Source organism: Chiloscyllium plagiosum, chromosome 6 (assembly GCF_004010195.1).
Source record: "Chiloscyllium plagiosum isolate BGI_BamShark_2017 chromosome 6, ASM401019v2, whole genome shotgun sequence".
In the NCBI taxonomy this organism is placed as follows: domain Eukaryota; kingdom Metazoa; phylum Chordata; class Chondrichthyes; order Orectolobiformes; family Hemiscylliidae; genus Chiloscyllium; species Chiloscyllium plagiosum.
Genome location: NC_057715.1, coordinates 121,502,437 through 121,526,706, shown reverse-complemented (window position 1 = coordinate 121,526,706; position 24,270 = coordinate 121,502,437). Strand labels below are relative to the sequence as shown.

Here is a 24,270-nt window from a genome sequence, read left to right as displayed (position 1 = left end):
GGGGGGGGGGGGGGGGGTGGAGGGGTGGAGTGGAGGTAGCTGGAAATGAAATAGGTAGATGAAGGTGGTAAGGTGATGATGATAGGTCGGAGCACAGTGGAGGAGATATATGGGAAGAAAGATGGACAGGTGGGACAGTTCAAGAGGGCTGTGCCAAGTTGGAGGATTGGATAAGGTCAGGGATGGGGAGATGAGGAAACTGGTGAAATCAACATTGATCCCATGTGGTTGGAGGGTCCTAAGGCAGACAATGAGGCATTTTTCCTCCAGGTGTCAGGTGGCTAGAATTTGGCAGTGGAGGCAGTTCAGTACTGGCATGTCATTGGGCAGGGTGGGAGGGGAGTGAAGTGTTCAGCTACGGGGTAGTGGGATAGTTTAGTGCATGTGTCCCAGAGATGTTCTCAAGGAGGAGATATGTATTTTTTCTTCAAGCTAAAAGAATCAAAGGATACAGAGCAAAAGTGAGAACAATCAACTGAGTTGGATGATCAACAATGATCATATTGAATGGCAGAACCACTCAAAGGCTAAAACTGCTCCTATTTTTAAGTTTATAAAACCCAGTGCAAAGTGTCAATTTGCAGCAGAGTGGAGCAGATAGGCAGAGATGGAGCCCTGAAAGAGGGATAAAAGGTTAGGCGGACATAAGGATTGTTGATAGTAAGCCTGGGAAGAGGAGAAGTTGAATAGGTGACAATAAGGACTACAAATGGGTAAAAATCAGTTGGCTGTGCTGAGAGTACCCATGGTTTGGCTGGTTCTGAGGTGTGGGTAAAAGACATAGAAAGTGATGTCCGTGCTCTAAAATTATTGAACTCAGTGTTGAGTCTGAAGTTTGTGAAGGTCCCCAAGTGAATGATGAGGTGTTGTGTCTCCAGCTTGTGTTGAGCCTAGCTGTAGCACTTCAGCAGACTGGAGACAGAAAAGTAAGTATGGGAGCACAATATTATCTGATACACCTTTGACACTAAAAACACATCGACCTGCATAATCTTCATAAACTTTCTTCATTCCTCAATTAAAAAACGATCTGGCTTCTCGAACATAACCTGTCTTAAACTAACCCACATTATCTTAGTTTGGGATGGGACCATTCGCCACCGATTAGCCACTGCCTTTCACCGCCAAGGACGCTTCACCACCGCCCATTGGCCGCTGAGGACGATTCGCCACCACAAGTGTTTGTAACTCATTTTTATGTATAAACCAATAAATGATATTTATTTCACTTTTTTTTTAAAATCAATGTACTATGTTGTTGTATAAATAAAGGGCACTGAGAAGTATGAAAGAACAGGCGGGATGGAAAACAATCACTACACATATATATTTCCGTTGGCGAATAGTCTCCAGAGATCAAACAATTTAGTGGAGAAACGCTGATGGCGAACCAGCAGTGGCTAATCGGCGGCGACCAATCGTCACCAACCCATCCTAGTTATATTATTAGGTCTGCTTCACTTGAAAAGTCATCCTCAAAAGTACGCAGAATGACTATTAACGGGAACCAACAAATTGTCTCCCATATCTCCAGTGGGAAGAAAAGTGATCGTAAATCTATTTAGCTGTCCTGTGTTTAAAAACAGTGAATAAAAGACAATATAATTCTTGCTGCTGACACAGTCTACAAAAGCACACCTTAGAAAATAAGCAGGGGCATAAAACAATTATTGGAATCAGACCTACAGGTTCTGATTCCAATTGCTAGTTCTTTTAAAATTCATTTGTAGGATGTGGACATCAGTAGCTGGCCAGTATTTATTACCTGCACTGAGTTGTTTTGAGAAGGTAGTAGTGAGTTGCCTTCTCGAACCAATTCAGCCCATTTAGAGTCATAGAGTCATAGAGATGTAAAACAAACCATTCGGTCCAACCCGTCCATGCCGACCAGATATCCCAACCCAATCTAGTCCCACCTGCCAGCACCCGGCCTATATCCCTCCAAATCCTTCCTATTCATATACCCATCCAAATGCCTCTTAAAATGTTACAATTGTACCAGTTGGAGGTAGACCCACAATGTCCTAAGGGAGGGTATTCCAAGATTTTGACCCAGTGACACTGAAGGAATGGTAATATATTTCCATGATGTGGAGGTGCCAGTTTTGGACTGGATTGGAAAAGGTCAAAGATCACATGACACCAGGATATAGTCCAATGGATTTATTTGAATATACTAGCTTTTGGAGTGCTGTTCCTCCGACAGATTAATGAGAGGGGAAAACCGTAGATATGGAATTTAATGAAAAGATCAAAGGGCCATACAACACGTGCGAACGAATTGAACAGAGTGAGAGAGACAGCATGCTAATACAAGGGAGTATATGCATCTGAGGGGAAGTGTACATGCGAGTATGTTTCTGTGTGTGAGATTGTGTGCGCATGAGAGGGACACAGTGTGTGTAAAAGAGAGGATGTGTATGTGTGTTTGTGTGAGAATGTGTGCACATATGTGTATAGTGTTGTGGGGTCACCTGTAGTGCAACATGAACCCAAGATCGTGGTTAAGGCCATTCTCATGGGTACCAAACTTGGTTATCAGCCTCTGCTCAGCAACTCTGCATTGTTGTGTACCCTGATGATCGCCAAGTCAGGATGGTGAGTGGCTTGCAGGGAAACTTGCAGGTAGTGGTATTTCCATGTACCTGCTGTCAGTGTGCTACTAGATGGAAGCAGTCACGGGTTTGGAAGGTATTATATAAGGGCCTTTAGTGAATTGAGAGTCTCTGACCTGCTCTTGTAGCCACTATGCTTCTACGGCAAGTCCAGTTGCATTTCTGGTCAACAGAAACCTCCACGATGTTGATAGTGCAGGGATGGGCAGTTCAGCATTTATAACACCAATGAATGTCAAGGGGTTAGATTGTCTCTTACTGAAGATGATCATTGCCTGGCGTTTGGGTGGTACAACTGTCACTTGCCACTCGTCAGCCCAGGCCTGGATATTGTTCAGCTCTTGTTGCATTTGAACATGCGCAGGACATATGCTAGAACTAAGACTGTAACAGGTCAGGGACTAAATGGCACTAGAAGTACCCAAACTGAGTGCCCGTGAGTGGGTTATTGCTGAGCAGGTGATGCTTGATAGTCCTGTTGATGACACTTTACCGATGATTGAGCACAGACTAATGGGGTGGCAATTGGCTGGATTGGAATTGTCCTGCTTTGTGTACAGCACATACCTGGGAAATTTTCCACACTGTCAGGTAGATGCCAGTGTTGTAACTGCACAGGAAAAGCCCGAAACGTCGAATCTCCTGTTCCCTGGATGCTGCCTGACCTGCTGTGCTGTTCCAGCAATAAAGTTTCAAATTTTCCACACTGTCAGGTAGATGCCAGTGTTGTAACTGCACAGGAAAAGCTTTCCTTGAATGCAAAGTTCTAGAGCACAAGACTTCCATTCTATTGTCAGAAAGTTGTCAGGGCCTATAGCCGTTGCAGTATTCAGTATCTCAAACCATTTCTTAACATCACAGAGTGAATCAAATTAGCTGGGCAACACTGGAGGTGGCCAAAAGGGATCATCCACCCAGCACTTGTGGTTGAAGTTTACTGCAAAAGCTTCAACTTTATCTTTTGCATTGATGTGCTGGGCTCTTCCATCATTGAGGATAAGAATATTTCTGGAATCTCCTCCTCTGGTGAGTTGTTTATTGTCCACCGCCATTCATGACTGGATATTGCAGGACTGCAGAACTTTGATTTGATCTGGTTGCTTGGCTCTGCCTATCACTTGCTGTTTATGCTGTTTGGCACGCAAGTAGTCCTGTTTGTGATTTTCACCAGGTTAACACCCATCTTTAGGTATGCACAGTGCAGCTCCTGGCATGCCCTTCTGCACTCTCCATTGAACTAGGGATGATCCACTGGCATAGTGATGAAAGGTGGTGTTGCCAGGCCACGAGATTGCAAATTGTGCTGGACTACAATTCTGCTACTGTTGATGGCCCACAGCACCTCATGGATGCCAAGTTCTGAATTTCTATATCAGTTCGAAGTCTGCAGATGCTGGAGATCAAAGTTGAAACTTTATTGCTGGGGACAGAACCATACAACAACCTTAAGTGTGTGCTTAATGTGAAGGCAGGACTTCATCTCCACAAGGACTGTGCAGTAGTCACATACGAATACTATCATGAACAGGTACATCTGCAGCTGGCAGATTGGTATGCATGATGTCAAGTATGTTCTTGCTTCTTGTTTGTTCCCTCACCACCTACTACACAGATGCCAGTCAAGCAGTTATGTCCTTTCGGACCCGACCAGCTCGATCAGTAGTACTACTGCCAAGCCACTCTTGGTGGTGAACGCTGAAATGCATCAACATTCCTACTGAAGGGCCCGAAACATCGACTCTCCTGCTCTACAGATGCTGCCTGATCTGCTGTACTTTTCTAGCACCACACTTTTCCACACGGATTCTCAAAATCTGCAGTCCTCATTTGCTCCTAACATTGAAATGTCCCAGAGTACATTTTGTGCCGTTATCATCCTCAATGCTTCCTTCAAGTGTTGTTCAACACGAAGCAGTACTGATTCATCAGTCAAGGAATGACAGTATGTGGTAGTTAGGAGGTTTCCTTGCCCACGTTTAACCTGAAGCCATTAGACTTCATTGGGTCTAGAGTCAATGTTGAGGACTCCCAAGGCAACTTCCTCCCAATTGTATCCCACTGTGGGTGTGCTGGGTGTGTTCCGCTGGTGGGACAGAACATTTTGAACAAAGCAGCAAGGAGAGAGGACAGAGAGAAGCAAGAGCTGCCGGGTAAGTCAGTTTTTTCCCACTTAAAAAGGGTTGATGGGTGGGTTAGTAAACTTGCACATGACACAAAGGTTGGAGGTGCCGTTGATAGTATCGGAGGGCTATTGCAGGCTGCAGCACGACATAGACAGGATGCAGAGCTGGGCTGAGAAATGGCAGATGGAGTTCAACCTGGATAAATGCGAAGTGATACATTTTTGAAGGTCAAACTTGAATGCTGAATATAGGATTAAAGACAGGATTCGTGGCAGTATGGAGGAACAGAGGGATCTTGGTGTTCAAGTACATAGATCCCTCAAAGTTGCCACCGAGTGGATAGGGTTGTTAAGAAATCATATGGTGTCTTGGCTTTCAGTAACAGGGGGATCGAGTTTAAGAGCCGCGAGGTTTTGCTGCAGCCGTACAAAACCCTGGTGAGACCACACTTGGAATATTGTGTCCAGTTCTGGTCGCCCTATTATAGGAAAGATATGAAGGCTTTGGAGGGGGTGCAAAGAAGATTTACCAGGATGCTGCCTGGACTGGAGGGCTTGTCTTACGAAGAGAGGTTGACTAAGCTCGAACTTTTCTTGCTGGTGAGCAGGAGGAAGACAGGTGACCTGATTGAGGTATACAAGGTAATGACAGGCTTGGATAGAGTCAATAGCCAGAGACTTTTCCCCAGAGCTCGATTGACTGGCATGAGGGGTCATAATTTGAAGATATTAGGAGGAAGGTATAGAGGAGATGTCAGAGGTAGGTTCTTTATGCAGAGAGTTGTGAATGCATGGAATGCGTTAGCAGCAGTGGTGGTGGAAGCAGAGTCATTAGAGACATTTAAGCAACTGCTGGACATGCACATGGATAGCAGTGAATAGAGGGGTACGTAGGCTAGGTTATTTTATTTTCGATTAGGAATAATCCTCGGACAACATCGTGGGCCGAAGGGCCTGTTCAGTACCGAACTTTCTATGTTCTACGTTCTAACATATCCAGGATTGATGATGGCAATGCCTGAGAGATGGTCTCCAAAGTATGATTCCATGATTTTGATTACGTAAGGCGATTGCTTGACCAATCTCAGACAGCTCGAGCCCCTAAGCGTTAATAAGGAGGACTTCAGAGTTGACAGGACCATTTCTGCAGTTCTCTTCTGATGCCTACGTGGTCCATACAGCTTCATTTTCTTTGTTGAGACTTTGTAGTGATTGATACAATGGGGTGACTTTCTACGGCATTTCAGAGGGCAGCTGAGAGTCAACCACATTGCTGTGGTTCTAAAGGCATCTGAAGATGGCAGATTTCCTTCCCTGAAGGACATTAGTGAGCCAGATGGGTTTTCATCAGTAGATTCTTAATTCTTGTCATGGCAGGATTTGAACCAGAGTCCCCATAATATGGTCGTGTTTCTGGATTAATAGTCTAGTGATATATCACTAGGTCATTGCCTCCCCTCGGATAGTCACAGCTCAGAATAATTGTATAAGCATTAAAGAAGCACTTACCATTTACAATCCCATGAAATGTTGAGTTCACAAATATCATAACTTGAACAAGCAGTGTTGCTGCAAGGTTGCCATCCAGGCAAGCAGTCACACGGAGAGTTTCAACAATACACAGAGGCTCTGCACAGCAATTGGTTTCATTTAATAAATCTTCACAAGGTACCAGAGACCGATCTAGAGTCAACTGCACATTGCGATTCATCTGTAATAAAATTAATTTCAAACTAGCATTTCAGCACATGAGATTGGAAAGCTATCACCTTTCAAAGTAAAACAAAGTAAATCACTCAAAATCATTTTCATTCACTCTCATTTTTCAGCCTGTTGATTACATCACAGCTAACAATTAATAACATTACATGATAAGCTATGAAGAGACCGTGGATAGGACCTGCAGTTGCTAGGGATCAGTAACATTTTTATTTAAATCAACTAAATGTGAAATCCCAAGTATTCACCAAGAGAGTAAAGCCACAAGGTACCATGGTTTTAAACAAACAAGAAACTTAAATAACAAATGTCAGCAAACAGCACATTCTACCCATCATATAGTCTAAAATCCATAATTAACAAGAAGCAAACGTAAATTAACAAGCAAACCACAGTCAAACACAAACCAAAATGCAGACAAATAAAGATTCCATAAATTTTCTTAACACCCAGGTGTCAGTGATCACTGCAATTCTGAAAAACTCTAAATCTCTGGTCTTCATCATGAGGGATCCTCAAGGATACAACCTTGGAGTCCCCTTCAACAGGAAACAGCAGGCACCAGGATCAGATTCCCTCACAATGACATAGACACTTAAATCATCCCCACTGATGATATATCACTTTGCCACCTGAAAAATTTGGTTCTGCTGCGTTTACTCCTGCCCATGTCGCCAAATGTAAACAGAGTTTGGTTTGATTTGCTTTAAACAGACATGCCACTTTGATCTGATGATCTAAAAACAAAAGTTAAATGAATATGCACCAACATCTGCAAATAATTAGTTAAATTTAACAATGAAAGGGTCTATTTTGTCTTGAACATCCTTGTAACAACCTCCATCCAAAGAAGTCCAGCCATTTTCTCTAGGGTAGTGTTGTCAACACTAATATAGTTGAACTATTTAAGATGAAGGCAGCCATGTTACATGATGCAAAACACAAAATGTCTCATAATGCAATAAGAGCGAGGAATGTCTGTACTCAATTCTACCAACATTCCTACAGATAATGGTTAATTTATTGTTTATAAATTCTTTAACGGAATGTGGGCATTTCTGACCACGCTAGTACTTTATAAATTTTGTTTTATTTCAAACAAAAAATTGTTTAAATTGACAAGTCAGATTGCACTGCAAGTAAGTGAATCAGCAGAAGACAGCGTTCAATCGACTTACTTATCCTTTTAATGTTTGTCAAATTTAACATTCTAGAAATCTGGTTAAAGGAACTTTTATCACAAATAGAAAACCCCCATTAAAGTTTTAAAAAAACAGAATGGCTAACCTCATCCTCAGAAGTAGTCAGTAACCACTGGTCAGTGGCACTTGCCTTCACACAGTCAGATTGTGATGAATCTAAATGGAAAACAAGAAATTGAAGTTCATTTTCTCATCTTTTCCAAGAAACCCAACTCTACTTCTTGGATCCTATACCAACTAAATGACAGACGACTCAACTTCCCTTCCTGTTAGCTGACACTGTTAGTGGTTCTCTCCAAGCAATGTCACTCTTTCCATTAAATTTGCTGTTAATATCTCTTTCTTCAATACAAAACCCTCAAACCCACCATCCTTGCTAATTACCACCCATCAACTCTGTGTTCTAAAGTCCTTGAACATAGTTTAGGCTCCTTATTCATGCCATTGTTCCCTTTACTTCAAGTTGGATTTCATCCCATCAGGTTTCTACCCCTCCAACAGGATTAAAATAGCTCTAAGCAAAGTCACAGTTGGTATCCTGAGTGAATGACAAACCTATCTGTTCTTGTTCCTATCAATCTTGACACGATGACCACATCACTCTTCTTCTATGCCTCTCTACTGTCATCTGGCTGGATGGAGCACTCTGCCTGGTCCAATTCCTTCATGAGTCATAGCCAGAGAATTACTTGCATTTCCTTCTTCTCCTACTCCTGCACCATTACCTCTGGTGTTCCCCAAAGATAAATCCTTGGCCCCTCCTATTTCTCAACAACATTTTGTCTCGGTTGTATAAACAGCATTAGTTTTTATGTGCCCTAGCGATACTAAATCAGCACTACTTCTCAACTCCCTCACTGTTACTAAATATTCAGATTGCTGACCAGAAGTTTCCTTCAATATTGGCAGAGCAAAATCACTGTCATCAATTTAAGCTACAAACTGTGTTTCCTAATTCCCAATGTCATCCTTCTTCATGGCAATGGTCTGATATTCTATCTCAGTTACTGACCTTGGGATCATATTTGAGCCTAAGAAGAGCTCCTGACCACTTATCCACCTCAACCTTAAGATTGGTCATCTCTACCTCTAATGTTGGGAACATGGGAGGAGTAGGCCATTCAGCCTGTCAAGACTGCTTCACCACGGAATACATTCATTGCTATTCATCCTTTGATGCCTTTTTCCCCCCCACACTATCCCATATCCATTTAAGCAATTGGTAGTTAGAGATCTGTCAACAAGTGAGTTTCCACATATGCTATCTCCAGATTTTGTCCTTGCCTCAGCTCTTCTCTTGCTGAAACTTTCATCCATGCTTGATATCTCTATACCTAATTACTCCAAAGCATAGGTAAAAACAATGACTGCAGATGCTGGAAACCAGATTCTGGATTAGTGGCGCTGGAAAAGCACAGCAGTTCAGGCAGCATCCGAGGAGCAGTAAAATCGACGTTTCGGGCAAAAGCCCTTCATCAGGAATACTCCAAAGCATTCCTGATTGGTTTCCCACATTCATGACTCAAAATTATTCCTATCTGCCTTAAATGGTGACTCCTTTTCACAGAGATATCTAATTCTAGATTCTCCCTTAAGAGAAAATATCATATCCTTATCCACTCTGTCAACACTGCTTAGGATCTTATATGTTTCAATTAAGTCACTCTCACTCTTCTAAACTCCAATGGATACAAGTCCAACCTGCCCAACCTTTCCTCAAAATACAACCACCCATTCTAGGTACTAGCCCAGTAAGCTCTCAACTGCATCTAACATATTTATACTCTTCCTTAAATAAAAGGGACCAAAGCTATTCACAGTACTCAAGGAGCACATTCACCAGTGCTCTGTATAATTAAAGTGTAAGCTCCCTACATCTTCACCAAATTCTTCCTATTATATAATAACAATCTACTAGCTAATCTAATAGTTTGCCATATCTGAACATTAACCTTTTTTTTTTTTAAATCTAGCAGAACACCTAGATTCTTCTGCATCTGAGCTCTGCAATCTCTCACGTACAAGCAAGGGGAAGTGTGGGCTATTTAGTCTCCCTAACCTGCTCATCCACTTAAGAAAGATCATGCTGATCTATGTTCAAATTCCACATTGCCACCAATCCCTTTAATCGATTTCCTTACACAAGAACCACTTATCCACCTCTGACAAAAATATTCAATGAACCCACATCCTGAGTGAGGGTCTTGCAATGTCATACAATTCTCAGAAAAAAAGTCTCTCTTCGTCTCTACCCTGAAAGGGAGGCTGCTAACGTTTAGGCCCCTTCATATACACTTATCCATAAAAAAGGAAAAATCCATTCAAAGTACACCTAGTCAAGATCTTTCAGGTTCTTGCATACTTCAAGACACCTCTCATTTTTCTAAACTTCATCAGGAACAGGTAGTGTATCCAACGTTTTTTTTAATATAAGACAAGCCATTAATTCTAGGTATCAAAATCAGCTTCTAACGTACTTATATCTTTCTTTAAAAAAAGGAGACCAATCCTTCACATATTTTCAAGATGTCATCTCACTAATGCCCAATATAACTAATGTATACCTTTATTTACATAAAGAGCAAAGTACTGCAGATGTTGGAGATCTGAAATAAAAAGGAAGTGCTGGAGAAACGCAACAGGTCTGGCAGCATTCGTGGAGACAGAAAGTCAATGTTTCAAGTTCAATATGACTCTTGTTCAGAATCAACAACCTCTACCATCTAGAAGTACAAGCATAGCAAACACATGGGATCATCATCTGCAAGGTATTGCTGGGTGCAAATCTTGCAACTCCCTACTGAACAGCAAATGGATTACAGCAGTTCAAGAGTGTAGTTCACCATCACTTTCTCCATGACAACAAAAGATTGACAATAAACAGTGATTCTGGATTAATGGTGCTGGAAGAGCACAGCAGTTCAGGCAGCATAAACAGTGGCTGAGCCAACAATACATATATCCCATGAATGACTAGAAATAGTTATCCATTTTTGTTCTATTTCCCTTCAGCTGACCACCCCCTCAGAAACCATGGGCAGAGCTTCCGTTTTCCAAAACACTGCCTGTGAAAGACTGTTTTCTGATTGCCACTCAAATGCTCCAATTTTAAGATTTTATCCCCAAACTGAATTCCCATGAGGAAATAATTTCACTGCAACCTCTCAAATCCCCTTATCATTCCAAGCACCTCAATTAGATCACCTTTCATCTTATGATCATTAAGCAAGAAAGCAGAAAGTATAGTCAAGAGGAGCAATTAAAAAAAAAGTGCAAAAACATTTGGATGTATAGTCCCTACTTTACAAAAATGTTGCCTATTTTTAAAGGATCTTAAGAACATGAAACAGTATAGCACAGGAACAGGCCTTTTGGCTCACCAAGCCTTTGCTGACACATGATGCTTCTCTAAACTAAAAAACATATTGCTCTATGTTCTGGATTAGTGGTGCTGGAAGAGCACAGCAGTTCAGGCAGCATCCGAGGCACAGTAAAATCAACGTATCGGGCAAAAGCCCATCAGGAAAGGGCTTTTGCCCGAAACGTCGATTATACTGCTCCTCGGATGCTGCCCAGACTGCTGTGCTCTTCTAGTACCACTAATCCAGAATCTGGTTTCAAACATCTGCAGTCATTGTTTTTACCTATATTGCTCTATGTGTCTGCGCCTTTCTGTTCCCTGCCTATTCATATGACTGTCAAGTTGCCATTTAAACATTCCTAGAGTATCCACCTCCTCTGGCAGCGCATTCCAGGCACTAACCACCCTGTGTGTAAAAAAAAAACCTTGCCTTTAAACTTACCCAAAGTTTCTTTAACCTATGTCCTCTAATAATTGACATTTCTACCCTGGGAAAAAGACTCCCACTATCCATGCCTTACATAACTTTGTAAATTTCTGTTAGCTTGCCCCTCATCCTTTGACATTCAAGTGAAGAAAAACTAAGTTTGTTCAATTTCTCCTCATAGCTGATACCCTCCAAAATAAGTGACATCCTAGTCCTATTTTCTACCATCTCCAATGCTTCCACATTCTTCTGTAGTGTGGCGACCACAATTACACACAATAGTCCAAATGTGGCTTTACTAAATTTCTATCCAGATTCTGGATTAGTGGTGCTGGAAGAGCACAGCAGTTCAGGCAGCATCCAAGGAGCTTCGAAATCGACGTTTTGGGCAAAAGCCCTTCATTCCTGATGAAGGGCTTTTGCCCGAAACGTCGATTTCGAAGCTCCTAGGATGCTGCCTGAACTGCTGTGCTCTTCCAGCACCACTAATGCAGAATCTGGTTTCCAGCATCTGCAGTCATTGTTTTTACCTCCTAAATTTCTATCCAGCTGCAACAAAACTTGCCAATTTTTATACTCTCTGCTCCAATCAATGAAGGCAAGCATGCCACATGCTTTCTTGACCATCGTATCCACTTATGTTGCCTCATTCAAGGAACGGTGGACCTATTCACCTCGATTCCTCAGTATGCTGGGTCTGTTTCCTTGCTGTACATCTCTATGACTATGTTGATGCTAAGGGTTCTGCAATTTACAGTATATTTCTCCCCTGCATTAGATCTTCCAAAATGCATTACATTGCATTTGCCCGGCAATTTCTCTGCCCAGATCTCCAGCCTATCCATAACCTGTTGTATCCTCTGGCAATCCTCCTCACTATCTGCAAATCCCCCAACCTTTGTGTCGCCCACAAACTTACTAATCAGGCACCTACATTCTCCTCCAAGTCATTTATATTGTTTAATGAAAAGGAACTCCAGCACTGGTCACTGCAGAACACCACTGGCCATAGATCTCCAGTCAGAAAAGCACCCCTCCACCAATAATGTGTCTTCTATGGCTAAACCAGTTCTGTAACCATCTTACCAGCTCACTGCAGACCCCATGCAACTTCACCTTTTGTGTTAGCCTGCTATGAGACCTTGTTAAAGGCCTTGCTAAACTCCATATAGACACCAGCTACCACTCTGCCCTCAATCGTCTTGGTCACTTTCTCAAAAACCTCAATCAAGTTTGTGAGACGTCACCTTTCCAGACACAAAGCCATGCTGCCTATCACGGAGCCATACAGCACTTAAACAACCCTTTGGCCTAACTTATCCATGCTAACCAGGTTTCCTAAACTGAACTATTCTCATTTGCCTGTGTTTGGCCTATATCCCTCTAAGCCTTTCCTATCCACGTATTTGTCCAAATGTCTTTTAAATGTTGTAATTGAACGCACTTGTACCACTTCCTTCATATATGCACCATCCACTATGTGAAAATGTTGTCCCTTGAGTCCCTTTCAAATCTTCCCCTCTCAACTTAAACCTATGCCCTCTGGTTTTGGATTCACCTACCGAAGGAAAAGACCTTGGCTATTAACCTTACTTAGGTCCCTCGATTTTATAAACCTCTATAAAGACCCAGCCTTCCATACTCCAGCAAAAAAAGAAAACAAAGTGTCCCGGATTATCCAAACTTGCCTTAGATGTTTTCTGCACCCTTTCCAGTTTAATAACAGACTTCCTATAGCAGGGTGACCAGAATTGTATGCAGTACTCTAAATTTGGCCTTACGGATGTCTTGTACAACTGAACCATGATGTTCACTAATGCTCATAAGTCCATATTTTTCCAAATGTGAGTAAATCCTATCCTTAAGAATCATCTCCAATAATCCATACTACTGTCGCAAGGCTCATTCGCTAATAATTTCCTGGTTTGTCCCTGTTGCCCTTTTTAAACAAAGGAACAACACTGGCTAGTCTCCAACTCTCTGGGTGCTCATCTGTGACTAAAGAGAATACAAGGGAAAGGAGGAATAGGGAGTGAGAGCAGTTGAACACACGGTTACAGGGATGGGGCATGTGAGAGGGATTCAGGTGTCTGGATAATTGGGGCTCATTCTGGACTAGATGGGACCTCTACAAATGGGATGGTCTACACCTGAACCAGAGGGGTACCAATATCCTGAGGGAGATATTTGCTAATGCTCTTCGGGAAGGTTTAAACTAATTCAGCAGGTGGTTGGGAACCTGAACTGTAGCTTCAGTTTACAGGAGGCCGAGAGTAGTGAGGAAGTGAGGACTGCAAATGCTGGAGATCAGAGCTTAAAAATGTTTTGCTGGAAAAGCGCAGCAGGTCAGGCAGCAAAGGAGCAGGAGAATCGACGTTTCGGGCATAAGGGCTCCTTTCCCCTCCCCTCACCTTACCTCAGTTCCAACTTTCCAACTCAGCAGTCCTCATGACCTATCCTACCTGCCAATCTCCCTTTCCACCTATCCGTTCCACTCTCCCCTCTAACCTATTACCTCCATCCCCACCCCCATTCACCTATAGTACTCTTTGCTACCTTCTCCCCAGCCCCACCCATCCCCATTTATCTCTCCACCCTCGAGGCTTCCTGCCTCTATTCCTGATGAAGGGCTTTTGTCCGAAACATCGATTTTCCTGCTCCTCGGAGCTGCCTGACCTGCTGTGCTTTTCCAACACCACTCTAATCTAAACTCTGGTTACCAGCATCTGCAGACCTCACTTTTGCCTAGGGTAGGATTAGGGCCAGTCAAGGACAGTAGTGGGAAGTTGTGTGTGGAGTCTGAAGAATTAGGAGAGGCGCTAAATGAGTATTTTTAGTCAGTATTCACACAGGAAAAGATAATGTTGTCAAGGAGAATACTGAGATACAGGCTATTAGACAATTGAGGATCATAAGGGTAAGATGTTAGCAATCCTGAAGTGCGAAAATGGGATGGGATTTATCCTAGGATTCTCTGGGAAGCCAGGGAGGAGATTGCAGAGTCTTTGGCTTTGATCTTTATATCATCATTGTCTACAAGAATAGTGCCAAAAGACTGGAGGATAGCAATTGTGTTCCCTTGTTCAAGAAGGGGAGAAGAGACAACCCTGGAAATTACAGAGGAACCTCGATTATCCGAACGAGATCTTGAGGTCCCAATAGAAACATTACGTCAAAGACGTGTTTCCAACACTGATTGTGTATTTTGTTTACAGTGATTAAAAGTGAACTTGGCTTACTGAAATGCTGCCAAGAACAGCCCTGGACTGATGGGAGCCCAGGCACCATCTCCAAATGACTGACCTCCAGATCTCCCTCCCTCTCTCCCGACCTCCAGATCTCCCTCCCTCTCTCTCGATCCCTCCAGATCCCTCCCGACCTCCAGATCTCGATCCCTCCCTCCCGACCTCCCGATCCCTCCCTCCCGACCTCCCGATCCCTCCCGACCTCCAGATCTCGATCCCTCCCGACCTCCAGATCTCGATCCCTCCCGACCCCTCCCGACCTCCAGATCTCGATCCCTCCCGACCCCTCCCGACCTCCAGATCTCGATCCCTCCCGACCCCTCCCGACCTCCAGATCTCGATCCCTCCCGACCCCTCCCGACCTCCAGATCTCGATCCCTCCCGACCCCTCCCGACCTCCAGATCTCGATCCCTCCCGACCCCTCCCGACCTCCAGATCTCGATCCCTCCCGACCCCTCCCGACCTCCAGATCTCGATCCCTCCCGACCCCTCCCGACCTCCAGATCTCGATCCCTCCCGACCCCTCCCGACCTCCAGATCTCGATCCCTCCCGACCCCTCCCGACCTCCAGATCTCGATCCCTCCCGACCCCTCCCGACCTCCAGATCTCGATCCCTCCCGACCCCTCCCGACCTCCAGATCTCGATCCCTCCCGACCCCTCCCGACCTCCAGATCTCGATCCCTCCCGACCCCTCCCGACCTCCAGATCTCGATCCCTCCCGACCCCTCCCGACCTCCAGATCTCGATCCCTCCCGACCCCTCCCGACCTCCAGATCTCGATCCCTCCCGACCCCTCCCGACCTCCAGATCTCGATCCCTCCCGACCCCTCCCGACCTCCAGATCTCGATCCCTCCCGACCCCTCCCGACCTCCAGATCTCGATCCCTCCCGACCCCTCCCGACCTCCAGATCTCGATCCCTCCCGACCCCTCCCGACCTCCAGATCTCGATCCCTCCCGACCCCTCCCGACCTCCAGATCTCGATCCCTCCCGACCCCTCCCGACCTCCAGATCTCGATCCCTCCCGACCCCTCCCGACCTCCAGATCTCGATCCCTCCCGACCCCTCCCGACCTCCAGATCTCGATCCCTCCCGACCCCTCCCGACCTCCAGATCTCGATCCCTCCCGACCCCTCCCGACCTCCAGATCTCGATCCCTCCCGACCCCTCCCGACCTCCAGATCTCGATCCCTCCCGACCCCTCCCGACCTCCAGATCTCGATCCCTCCCGACCCCTCCCGACCTCCAGATCTCGATCCCTCCCGACCCCTCCCGACCTCCAGATCTCGATCCCTCCCGACCCCTCCCGACCTCCAGATCTCGATCCCTCCCGACCCCTCCCGACCTCCAGATCTCGATCCCTCCCGACCCCTCCCGACCTCCAGATCTCGATCCCTCCCGACCCCTCCCGACCTCCAGATCTCGATCCCTTGATCCCTACCCAACACTGCAGTCTCCCCCTCCCTGACTGATCCCTACCCAACACACTTCCCCTGGAGGAGTTCTACACAGGAGCGTACCCTAAACCCCCCTTCCCCAGGTAATCTCTCCAACATGGTCCTGTACAGGGCAAAGCTGGAACCTGTCAAAATTTTGCAGTAAAAAGTTGTGTGTGGCTGTGTGAGTGTGCACACGCTATTTGGAGACTGACCGACCCCCCCCACCCCCCAAAAAGGCGGCAGCACCAGTCTTGTTGTTGTTGTCCAGTCCGGCTGCCCCGGAGAGGGGGGTGGGACGCACGGATTTCAGAAAGGCATTTGATAAGGTTCCCCACAGTAGGCTATTGCACAAAATACGGTGGTATGGGATTGAGGGTGATTTAGTAGTTTGGATCAGAAATTGGCTCGCTGTAAGAGGAGAGGGAGTGGTGGTTGATGGGAAATGTCCATCCTGGAGTTCAGTTACTAATGGGATAGCGCAAGGATCTGTTTTGGGGCCACTGCTGTTTGTCATTTTTATAAATGACCTGGATGAGGGCGTAGAAGGATGGGTTAGTAAATTTGCAGATGACACTAAAGTTGGTGGAGTTGTGGACAGTGCAGAAGGATGTTGCAGGTTACAGAGGGACATAGATAAGCTGCAGGGCTGGGCTGAGAGGTAGAAAATGGTGTTTAATGCGGAAAAGTGAGAGGCAATTTACTTTGGAAGAAGTAACAAGAATACAGAGTACTGGGCTAATGGTAAGATTCTTGGTAGTATGGATGAGCAGAGAGATCTCAGTGTGCACGTGCATAGATCCCTAAACGTTGCCACCCAGGTTGATAGGGTTAAGAAGGCATACGGTGCATAGAGGGATTGAGTTTCAGACCCATGAGGTCATGTTGCAGCTGTACAAAAAAAAACTGATGCAGCTGCACTTAAGAGTATTGCATTCAGTTCTGATCGCTGCGTTATAGGAAGGATGTGGAAGCACTGGGAAAGGTGCAGAGGAGATTTACCAGGATGCTGCCTGATCGGGAGGGAAGGTCTTATGAGGAAAGACTGAAAGACTTGAGATTGTTTTCGTTAGAGAAAAGAAGGTTAAGAGGTGACTTAATCAAGGCACACAGGTGATCAGAGGTTTGATAGGGTGGACAGTGACAGCCTTTTTCCCCGGATGGTGTTGGCTAGGACGAGGGGACATAGCTTTAAATTGAGGGGTGATAGATATAGGACAGGTATCAGAGGTAGTTTCTTAACTTAGAGTAGTAAGGGTGTGGAATGCCCTACCTGCAACAGTAATGCAGGCCAACATTAAGGGAATTTAAATGGTCATTGGACAAACATATAGATGATAATGGAATAGTGTAGGTTAGAAGGTCGAACTCGAATGCTGAATATAGGATTAAAGATTCTTGGCAGTGTGGAGGAGCAGATGGATCTGAGTGTCAAGTACATAGATCCCTCAAAGTTGCCACCCAAGTGGATAGGATTGTTAAGCATATGGTGCTTTGGCTTTCATTAATCGAGTTTAAGGGCCGCGAGGTTTTGCTACAGCTCTACAAGTCCCTGGTGAGACTGCACTTGGAATATTGCATTCAATTCTGATCGCCCTACCAGAGGAACGATACAGAGGCTTTGGAGAGGGTGCAAAGAAGGTTTACCAGTATGTTGCCTGGACTGGAGGGCTTGCCTTATGAAGAAAGGTTGAATAAGCTCGGACTTTCCTCTCTGGAGAGGAAGAGGAACAGAGGAGATCTGATCAAGGTATACAAAATAATGAGTGGAATAGATAGAGTCAATAGCCAGAGACTTTTCCCCATGGCAGGATTGACTGGTACGAAAAGTCATAGTTTGAAGATATCAGAAGGTATAAAGGAGACGTCAGAGGTAGGTTCTTTACGCAGAGAGTTGTGAATGCAAGGAATGCGTTGCCAGTGGTGGTAGTGGAAGCAGAGTCACTGGGGACATTTAAGTGACTGCTGGACATGCACATGGATAGCAGTGAGTTGAGGGGTGCATAGGTTAAGTTACTATATTTTACATTAGGATTAAACTGGAGCACAACAGTGGGCCAAAGGGCCTGTTCTGTGCTGTACTTTTCTATGTTCTATGCTCTAGATGGGCTTTAGATTGGTTTCACAGGTCGACACAACATTTGAGGGCCTGAGGGCCAAAGGGCCTGTACTGCGCTGTAATGTTCTATGTTCTAAAGATTTCGTACAAGACCCCAGCAATTTCCTCACCTGTCTCCCTCAGCATTCTGAAATAAATCCCATCAGGTCCTGGGTACTTGTCTAACTTAATGCTTTTCAAAACATTCAACACTTCCTCCGTTTTTGTATTGACATAACTTAGAATATCAACGTACCCAACCCGAGATTCACTATCCACCATGTCCTTCTCCTCAGCGAATACGAATGCAAAGTATTCGTTAAGGACCTCAGCCACTTCCTCCAGCTCCGCATATAAATTCTCTCATTTGTCCTTGAGTGAATCTAACCTTTCCCTTGCTAGCCTCATGCTCCTTATCTATGGATAAAATGATATGTATATGCCTCGAGATTTTCCTTAACCAACGGCATTTTATAGACCCTTTCAGCCCTCCCCATTCCTTGTTTGAATTCTTTCCTGCTATCTTTGTATTCTTCAAGGGCTCTGTCTGTCTTCAGTTTCCTAAACCTTACACATGACTCCTTTTACTTTTTAAGTTCTCAATTTCTCTTGTCATGCAAGGATCCCAAATCTTGTCATCCTTATCCCTTATTTTCACAGGAATCGCCTGAACTCTAATCAACTGGGCATGAAAAGATTCCTACATGCCAGATGTGGATTTACCCTCAGAAAAGCCACCCCCAATCTAGATTCCCCAGTTCCTGCCTAATATTGCGGCAGTTAGCCTTCTCCTACTTTAGTATTTTCATTCAAGGACTACTCTTACCCTCATCCATAAGCAACTTAAAACTTACTGAATTACGATCACTGATCCCGAAATGCTCCCCCACTAAAACTTCAATCACCTTGCCGGGTTCATTCCCCATTATCAGGGCTCCTTCCCTAGCAGAGCCACATTGTTTCAAAAAAGCCTTCCTGAACACACCTAACAAATTCACCCAACTAGACCCCTGACTCGAAGAGACACAATCACATAGGAGAAGTTAAAAGCACCCTGACAACAACCCATTACATTTTAAAAAATAATCGAACGATAGCATCTGTACATTGACTGCTCCATTTCTAAACCGTACAGACCAGGAAACCAGACCAAGGAAGACATACCATTAAGGTGAGTAACTGTTTCCACACCAACTTGAGCCGCGGAGCTGTTCTCTCCCACTAGGTATACATTTACTTCAGGTCCTGATGCAATCAGGAAAGATGGTTGGAACACTAAATTCAAAATACAATAGTTATAGGATATCAAAGCAAACAATGTCGCAATCTTACAGAGGGGCTCTGCATCCCATCAAGCCCACCCAGCTCTACGAAAGAACAATTCAATTTGAATCACTCTTTCCCACAGCCCTGAAACTGTTCGTTTCACAGAATCATAGGTATTAAGGAAATGAGGCAAAAGCAGATAACTGGAGTTAGGACAGTGAGCTATGATCTCAAAGAACACCAGAGTGGCTTCAAGGAATCAATGGCCTCCTACTGTTCCTATGTCACCTCATGAGAAGAAGAAAATGTTAAGACTTGTCAGAAAGTATAGTCAGAGGTGGTGCTAGATGAGAAACATTTATTTAGAAATATATAAAATAAATAAAGAGTTGGTCAGGGGTTTAAAAAAAAAGAAAACGAGGACTGCAGATGCTGGAGATCAGTCAAAAAGTGTAGTGCTGGAAAAGTACAGCCAGTATCTGAGGGGCAGGAGAGGTATCCTGATGAAGAGCTTCTACTCAAAACATCAATTCTCCTGCTCCTCCGATGCTGCCTGACCAGCTGTGCTTTTCCAGCACCACATTTTTTAACAGGGGTTTTTAAAAAGGCAGATAAAGAGATAGAGAATTGCACAAATTTCTTTTATACATGACTGAGCTTAATCACACTGGAGAGATTGAGATATAGAGCTTTGGAAAAGATAGACATAGATTTGGGAGATGACAGCACAGCTAAACATTTTGGGGGCAGAAAGAGAACTTTGATTTGATTTGATTATTGTTGCCACATGTACCCAAGTACAGCGAAGAGTTTTGTTTTGCAAGCAGTACAAAGAGGTCATAACAAACAAGGACATACAATCATAGGTTGCTTAGAGTGAGGCATACAAGATTACAACTGCACAGAAGGTGCACAAAAGTAAGGTCAACATTAAATTTGATATCAGAGGGCCCATTCAGCAGTCTAATAACAACAGGGAAGAAGCTGTTCTTGAATCTGTTGCTGCATGTATTGAAGCTTCTTGGAGAAAAGGGTTGCAAGGACAAAATACAATTGCTTTTTTGAGAAGAGAGGGGCTTCACACAGATTTGAAGGGAGGGCCTAACAACAGTTCTTAAATCAGAAACACCATTCACAACATTGTGGATGTAGGTTTGCTCGCTGAGCTGGAAGGTTCATTTTCAGACATTTTGTCACCATACTAGGTAACATCTTCAGTGAGCCTCCCGACAAAGCACTGCTGATGTATCCTGCTTTCTATTTACATGTTTGGGTTGGTGATGTCATTTCCTGTTCTTTTTCTCAGGGGGTGGTAAATGGTGTCCAAGTCAATGTGTTGGTTGGTAGATTTTCAGCTGGAATGCCATGCTTCTAGGAATTCTCGTTTGGCTTGTCCTAGGACAAGCCAAACAGGAGAAAAGTGTTATCCCAATCGAAGTGGTGTCCTTCCTTACCTGTATGTAAGTATGTGCACATACAGATAAGGAAGGACACCAATAGACTGGAACAACACATCCATCCTAGGACAAGCCAAACAGAGACATACACGAGAATTCATAGAAGCATGGCATTCCAACCGGAAATCAACACACACATTGGTAAATAGGGTCCAAGTCAATGTCTGAGAAAGAGAACAGGAAACAACATCACCATAAGAAATGACGGATGTGCAGCATGGAAACAGACCCTTTGGTCCAACTTGTCCAAGTCAACCACATATCCTAAATTAATCTAGTCCCATTGGCCAGCTCTTGGCCTGTATCCCTCTAAACCCTTCCTATTTATATTTGTTGAAACTTTATTGCTGGAACAGCACAGCAGGTCAGGCAGCATCCAGGGAACAGGAGATTCGACGTTTCGGGCACAGGCCCTTCTCATTCCTGAAGAAGGGCCTGTGCCCGAAACGTCGAATCTCCTGTTCCCTGGATGCTGCCTGACCTGCTGTGCTGTTCCAGCAATAAAGTTTCAACTTTGATCTCCAGCATCTGCAGACTCACTTTCTCCTCTTCCTATTTATATACCCATTTAGATGCTTTTTAAATATGGTTATTGTACCAGCCTCCACCATTTCTCTGGCAGCTCATTCCATATACACATCACCCTCTGCGTGAAACATTGACCCTTTAGTCCCTTTTAAATCTTTCCCCTCTCACCCTAAACCTATGCCCTCTAGTTCTGGACTCACCCCACCTCAGGGAAAAAACCTTGTCTATTTACCCTATCCATGCCCCTCATGATTTTATAAACCTCTATAAGGTCACCCCTCAGCCTCTGATGTTCCAGGGAAAACAGCCTCTCCTTGTAGCTCAAATCCACCAACCCTGGCAACATCCTTAGAAATCCTTTCTGAACCCTTTCAAGTTTCACAACATCCTTCCGATAAGACCAGAATTACACACAAAACTCCAAAAGTGGCCTAAGCAATGTTCTGTACAGCTGCAACACATGACCCCCTAACTCCTATACTCTGTCCAATAAAGGAAAGCATACCAAACGCCGCCTTCGCTATCTGATCTAGCTGCAACTCCACTTTCAAGGAACTACATTTATCATGTAAAAGAAAATAGCTGTAATTTATAGAGTTCCTTCCAAGACCTGAAGATATATAAAAATATTTTGAAGTCAAAGAAATATTTTTCAGATGCAGGGTTACTTATAGGAAAGGAGGTATAGAGTTTGCATGCATTAACAACCCACAAGCAGTAATGAAATAAATAGCCAACTATTTGTTTTTATAGATAATTTGAAAGAGGAATATTGGCCAGGATGCTAAAAAATTTTCTTTATATATCAAATAGTACGGTTTGAATCTTTTGCCTCAACCTAAGTGATTAAACACCTCATGGCACCATTGACAATGCAGCACTCCCTTATCATTGGGTTGTGTTGAAATCTCAAGTGGCTCTTGAACCCCTGTCAATAAATCAAGGCTGACTGCTGGAGCATATTGAAAATGCAGCATTGTGAATGCAAGGTTTTCCAAGAGGATTGTTTTGGCATTTGAATTCAAGATTAAATGGAGTAATGAAGGATATGACATCACCAACCCAGAGAAACCCAAACATAGAAAGCAGGAAACATCAGCAGTGCTTCATCCAGAGGTTCACTGAAGATATTACCTAGTATGGTGATAAAACTCTGAAAATGAACCTTCCAGCTCAGCAAGCAAACCTACATCCAGAACCTCAACCTGAGCTACAAATCTTCTCAAAACTCACATTGACAATATTAACACAGAACCACAGGAGTGTTACTTCAAAAAAGAATGCAATTTAGCCCACTGTGTCTGTAGCACCACCTCTTCAAATGAAAAAGGACAGGAAGTGACAGTGGGATAAGCAATTTAGTGGATTTCTGATAAGGTATAAGGAGATAAATGTATTGAATACCATGAGCAAAAGGTTTGAAATTAGAAACCATTAAAAAAGTTCAGAGTTCAGGGCCAGGTTAAAGATGGGCATGGGAAGTATTCATACACACACAAAAATAAGCTTAATGAGGTTAGATGTGAAACAACAGCAGTTGTTTCAGAGATCCCAAAGTTGCACAGAGCATATTCTCAAGTTGCCGCACAAAGCAGACGGAAAAAGTCCCGCACGAATCCAGGCACCAACATATAAGTCATTAGGATCTCCATTCCACAACGCAAAACAAACACCATGAACCCTGAAGCACCTTGACGTCCATCATCAGCTTTTGCAGCATCTTTAAATCCCATCCCAGAGCAAAACCACAGCCTCTCAAAGACCCCTCCCCGCCCACATTCACGTCTCCTCCCTCACAACCCCCGTAAATCGCTGGCACTGTCCATCTCCCAGGTCAGTTCAGGTACCACTACCCCCTCGCTCTCCATGCCCTTAGCCCCGTGTACATTCGTCTCCAACAGACCCCGGTCCCCGGGGGAAGTACACAGTCTCACCGAGACCAGCCAGGCCACGGCTCAGGTTCGGGCTCAGCAGGACACCACAACACAGCAACCGGCTGAGGATTGCGAACAGCCCACCAGCCATAGCCTCACCATCAGGGGCTAGTGCCTCCCACCCTCCCCATACACCGCCACCAGCCAGCAACCAGCCCGCTCATTGGACGACCCACAGCACTGACCAATCAACACCGACTACCAATCCTGGCCGGTTGCTATGGGACCCGAAGGGAGATAACCGCCACTTTAAAACAGACTGAAATAACTGAAGAAACTCAGCAGGTCTGGCAGCATCTGTGGAGAGAAATTCCTGATGAAGGGCCCCGGTTAGAAACGTCGATTCTCCTGCTGCTCGCGTGCTGCCTGAACTGCTGTGCTTTTCCAGCACCATACTCTTGACTCGTGAGTTCCAGTATCTGCAGACCTCACTTTCTTCTAATCTCCAGCATCTGCAATACATGTACCCACTTCTGCACTCTGTGGAGAGAAAGCAGAAGTTAATGTAGAGTCCAATGACATTTAGGTCTTGAGGCATCCTCTCCCATGCCCTTACCTTTGCCTTGTCACATGGATAGCTATTACATACATTCCATTGTCAGCCATTAATTATTCCATTAGCAACTATTCACTTTCCTCGGCTGACTGTTATCCTCTCCTTTGCCTATCCAACTGTTCTTCTCTCTCTTTGGGCTCTATCTCCACCTATCATAGTTAAATATCACACAGCACCAGGTTATAGTCCAACAAGTTTAATTGGAAACACTAGGTAGTGCTTCCAATTAAACCTGTTGGACTATAATCGACGTTTCGGGCATGAGCCCTTCTTCAGGAATTAAATTCTCCTGCTCCTTGGA

General features: G+C 44.4%; 1 protein-coding gene across 5 annotated transcripts in view; it reads right to left on the bottom strand.

Moving 5' to 3' along the window:
- tctn2 (tectonic family member 2) overlaps window positions 1-23,529 on the bottom strand; it is a 74,984-nt gene extending 51,455 nt beyond the window's left edge. For all 5 annotated transcript variants that reach the window (XM_043692659.1, XM_043692661.1, XM_043692662.1 and 2 more), the window contains exons 1-4: window positions 23,414-23,529; window positions 19,393-19,503; window positions 7,744-7,814; window positions 6,247-6,448 (exon numbers count right to left, since the gene is read on the bottom strand). In XM_043692659.1, the coding sequence (XP_043548594.1) occupies window positions 6,247-6,448; window positions 7,744-7,814; window positions 19,393-19,503; window positions 23,414-23,504 (475 nt within the window). In that variant the 5' untranslated portion in view covers window positions 23,505-23,529. The remainder of the gene's footprint in view (window positions 1-6,246; window positions 6,449-7,743; window positions 7,815-19,392; window positions 19,504-23,413) is intronic.
- Window positions 23,530-24,270: the final 741 nt, after the last annotated feature.